The 4,688-nt window shown below is 42.3% G+C and overlaps 1 protein-coding gene across 1 annotated transcript; it reads left to right on the top strand.

The window, feature by feature from the left end:
- Positions 1-4,271, top strand: LOC113034395 (phospholipase A and acyltransferase 2-like). Its single transcript, XM_080308957.1, has 5 exons — positions 1-34; positions 936-1,006; positions 1,947-1,963; positions 2,052-2,160; positions 2,333-4,271. Exons 2-5 carry the CDS (start codon positions 985-987, stop codon positions 2,593-2,595), a joined length of 411 nt encoding a protein of 136 aa, XP_080165083.1. The 5' UTR covers positions 1-34; positions 936-984; the 3' UTR covers positions 2,596-4,271.
- The last annotated feature ends 417 nt before the right edge of the window (positions 4,272-4,688 follow it).

Raw genomic sequence — 4,688 nt, 5'->3', positions numbered from 1 at the left:
ACAGCACTTCTCTCTGCAGCACTGACTTCAGCAGGTGAGTGGAAAGAAACTTCTCTCTGCACATCACACAAACACAGCTTCAGTGAATATTTGGTTTTACTTCAGATCAGCAACTTTCAAGTTTCAAGTCAAAGTTATTAGATTTCGCTGCTTAAATATAAAACATTACCAGGAACATGATAACTCATAAAGTTATTATAAAACACAGTAAAAGTGTGTTTGTTTTCAGGAGTTTCACAGTGATGATAAATGCTTTAGAAAGATTTACATTAAGTCTTAATAAGCTTTTTGATAGTGGACATTAGTGGAGTTCAGGAACAGCCACCAATGTTTCATTCTCATATAAAATCTGCTGTAAGCTCATCTCCATCTCTGCATGTCGCTCCAGCTTCATCAGCTACTCTTCTTCTTATTTTGCTCTCAGTGGTTCTTGAGTAAGAAAACTTTGTTCTGTGGGAGGGAAAACTTTCTTTCCCTGCTTTTAAACTTTAGAATGATTAACTTCCTGTTTCATTCTTGAATGCATCAGTTTTGACTTCAGGATTTCAGCTGGCGAATAAATGAAGCCCACACTGAATTATTTGTCCCTAAATCACAGTGTGATGAAGCAGACGTTTCATTAGCCAGGGATGCCAATGAAGTGTGTGTAATGTAATGTACACGTCATTAATCCCTGTAGGGGAATTAGTCCTCTGCATTTGACACATTCACTCAGTGAAGCAGTGGGCAGCCACTGAGGTCGCACCCGGGGAGCAGTGAGTAGGGACGGTGCCTTGCTCAGAGGTACCTCAGAGTAGCCTTTCAGTGGATTCAAACCCCCAACCTTCCCATCATGGTGCGACCACTCTACGTACTGAGCTATGAAATTGTGTTTTTGTGTGCGAATGTGTGTAAAAGTGTTACAGTTAAACTCAAAATGTTCTTTGTGTCACCAGGTCCATCAAACAGTTCAGTCCATCGTTTGTTTCTAAGTTCGGAGACATCATGGGATCATCATCGTCGTCTTGTGAGTCTGTAACTATTTCTTAGTTTTCTCAGGATGTTGTCATTTCTCATTTGCCACAATTTACTTTGGGGTGGCTGTAGCTCAGGTGGCAGAGCAGGTCAGCCACAAATCAGAAGGTCGGGGGTTCGATCCCAGGCTGCCTCCTGGCTGCATGCTGAATATCCTTGGGCAAGATACTAACCCCATGTTTGCCTACTAGTGGTGGTCAGAGGGCCCAGTGGCGCCAGTGTCCGGCAGCCTCGCCTCTGTCAGTGCGCCTGTTGAGAGAGTTTCAGTTATGTTTATTTGTAGCTTCATTTAAAGGAAGGAGAGTTTGTGAATTAGACAATTGCAGGAAAAGGGAGTGAGCTGTGACAGCCAAAAAGCTAACGGTCTCTGCTTTTAAGGAGATGTTATTGAGTTCTGCACATACCAAGCTACCTCCTGTTTCAACAGATAAGCTAATGGTCTCTCCTTTTAAGGAGATGTTATTGAGCTCTGCACATACCACACCTATTGCTGTGAAAGCCTGTTTGAGTATAAATAAAGGATGTACTGAGAGCCCGGCGCGATTCCTCTGTGACACACACACAGTGCACATGTTGGTGCAGTGTCGGGGCATCGCCCATGTACATGTAAAATCTTTGAGTCTGTGTTTGTTTGCCTCCTAATAGTTTCTCCTCACAGCGCCCCAGGGTGGCTGTGGCTACAATGTAGCTGCCATCACCAGTGTGTGAATGGGTGGATGACTGAATGTAGTGTAAAACGCTTTGGGGTCCTTAGGGACTAGAAAAGCGCTATACAAATGCAGGCCATTTACCATTTTACTTTCATCATTTCTGAAAAAGACAGAGGAAACTACTTATGGCCAAAATATGGTTCAATTAATCCAATAAAATAAAAAGCAAAGCTTTTCTCTCTTTCTGATGATCTGTACTAAAATGTTTTTTTGTTTTTGCAGATGCTGGAGGGGATCAGGTAAGTAGACCAGTCAGACATGAAGGCTGTGACATGTTACTGAGACTGGTTTTAAAAACAATTTAATTATTTAATTTAGGAATCCCAGGATGAGAAGGAGCCAGAGCTCGGGGATTTGATTGAGATCTCCCGTGACAACTATGCGCACTGGGCTGTATACGTCGGTGCGGGCTTTGTTGTTCACTTTGTAAATCACTGTAAGTTTCAGTCTAACAGCCCACATTCATTCAGTGTAGTTTTCAGACCACAAACAATATGTTTGTAGACTAGACTGTCACAATGATCCACTTACCAGAAATGAATAGGTTTGCATTCAGTGTAGAAACTCTTTATGAGCCGTTTTTATTTTCCTCTGTTTCGCCCTGAAAGATGGAGTCTCCAGCGGCGCTTCTGTCAAAGCTGCAAACGGCATTGTGCGGAAGGAGAAGATATGGGATGTGGTGGGAAAAGACGACTGGAAAATCAACAACAGCAGGGACAGGCAATACGAGCCACGCCCAGCTAATGATATTGTGGAGGATGCTAAAGCGTTGGTGGGCAAAGAACTGCGATACGACCTTGTCTCATTTAACTGTGAGCACTTTGTCACAAAGCTGCGGTACGGTGTGGCCGAATCACGGCAGGTGGGTTAAACCGTGTTGCTGCTTTCAGGAAACAGTCTTTATGGAGCTGCTGTGAAAAAAATGAGATAAAAAGGCACCGATGTTAGTCTGCTGCTCATGGAAGAAGCAGCTTTACATTATTATTTCATTATTAGGACAAGTAACAAAACCAATAACAATCATTGCGGTGTGTGATATTCTGTCAACTAAAACCCGATCATACATGACACTGACGGCAATTAGTTATAATATTTAGACACACGAGGGTGAAGCACGCAGAGAAATGGATTTACTGCAGTTAGAAGCTGATAACCAGCAGAGCTGTGAGGGGCTGCTGCTCAGATTTCAGCTGAGATTTTGAATTAAAACGTTTCTGACTGCTGACCAGAATTATTGATGCCATAATAATTTAAAATAATAAAAATGCCCATAATCATAGTAATGACCAACAGCTGACAATGCTCGTGTACGTGTTCATGTGTTTTTACTGATATCTCAGAGTTGTTGAAACTTTCAGTGGTGACTGACGACAATAATCTGCTCATAATGTTCCTGCAGAAAAACTAAAAGACGTTTTTCCTCCTGCAGGTGGAAAAAGCAGCACTCGGAGTCGTGGGTGGTGCAGGCGCCATCGCTCTGGCTGTACGTGCCTCTTTGGCACCTAGAAATGGACTTAGCTCATTTTGACTTCACCTGCTGATCCTGATTCCTGCTGTTCATTCATTTTAAACAAATCATTTTGAACAGTCTGGAGCTGCTGTTTTACACAAACACACACACATAGCTGTTAGCTGTTCCCAGGACTGCGCTCTTCTCATCTCCGCTGTTGTTTCCGGGATCTGCTGGAGCCACTCGCCTAGCTTGGGAGTCACCGCACCGAGTGCTCCGATTACCACGGGGACCGCCGTCACCTCCACCCTCCACATCCTCTCGAGCTCTTCTCTGAGCCCTTGTTACTTCTCCAGCTTCTCGTGTTCCTTCTTCCTGATGTTGCTGTCATTCAGAACCGCTACATCGATCACTACGGCCGTCTGCTTCTGCTTGTCTACCAAAAGAAGAAGACGACGAATTAAATAGTTGAAGCGTGTAGAGCATAGGTGTCAAACTCTGGCCCGTGGGCCAAATTTGGCCCGCAGCCTAATGACATTTGCCCCGCGAAGCCAAACCAAATGACTATTAGAGCTGGCCTACTGGTGTTATACAGCTAATATTAAATATTGTTTAGTATTAAGCTTTGCTTGTTCCATATTCAGTTTTTCAGCAAACTTGTTTGAGTCCATAAGAAAAGATTCATGCTTATATCTGGAGTAAGATTTTTTTTTTTCTGTAAATATTAACGTTAGCCCGCGACTTTGTTCCAGTTTTGAATTTTGGCCCACTCTGTATTAGAGTTTGACACCCCTGGTGTAGAATGAAATGCTGTATCGATGTATGATTAAAAGGTGACTTGTTAGTGTTTTGAGGTCAGTGAGACTAAGTGTCAAAATCAAGGCTGTAAACAAATGTTTGAACTTAAATCAAAGAGAAATGAGGCTGAGTGCAGCTGCACCACAATAACTGATGATCAGGTACATCATTCCCCAAATGCTTTATCTTAAATTTAAAAGAACTTGTCATCAAAATGTAATATTGACATGTGTCAGAATAGGATACACCTGTGTATAAAAGCTTTCAGTGATTTATGAATAAATACTGTCTGATAATAATTCACTGTTTTTTGTGTGACTATTGAAATACAGAGAAACCTACAAATGATTAACACAGATTTGTTTTCTTCAGATTTTCTATTTGCATAGAAGACAAAGAAGAGAGAAAACACACAGCCAGAGCTGAAGGTCTGTGAGCATCAATATTTCTGCACAGAACTGAGCCATGAGTCTATTTTCCAACAAAGAAATCCAGCGAGAGAGCGATGGCCAGCTAGCAGATGATCTCTGAGACTGAGGAAAAGACAACAAAGTCCAACTGAGGGAAGAACATGAGAAACAGAGGCAACAATCAGGCAGCGAGTTGGAGCCAGAGTTTTATTGCTGCATTACTGATTGAAAATGTGGGAAACCACCATCTCCAAAATAAAAATAAACCAGGAGGAAACCAAAACTCACAAAAGTAGACAAACACAC

Source organism: Astatotilapia calliptera, chromosome 12 (assembly GCF_964374335.1).
Source record: "Astatotilapia calliptera chromosome 12, fAstCal68.1, whole genome shotgun sequence".
Lineage (NCBI taxonomy): Eukaryota > Metazoa > Chordata > Actinopteri > Cichliformes > Cichlidae > Astatotilapia > Astatotilapia calliptera.
Note: the sequence above shows the minus strand (reverse complement) of the source record. Positions and strands in the feature narration are given on the sequence as shown.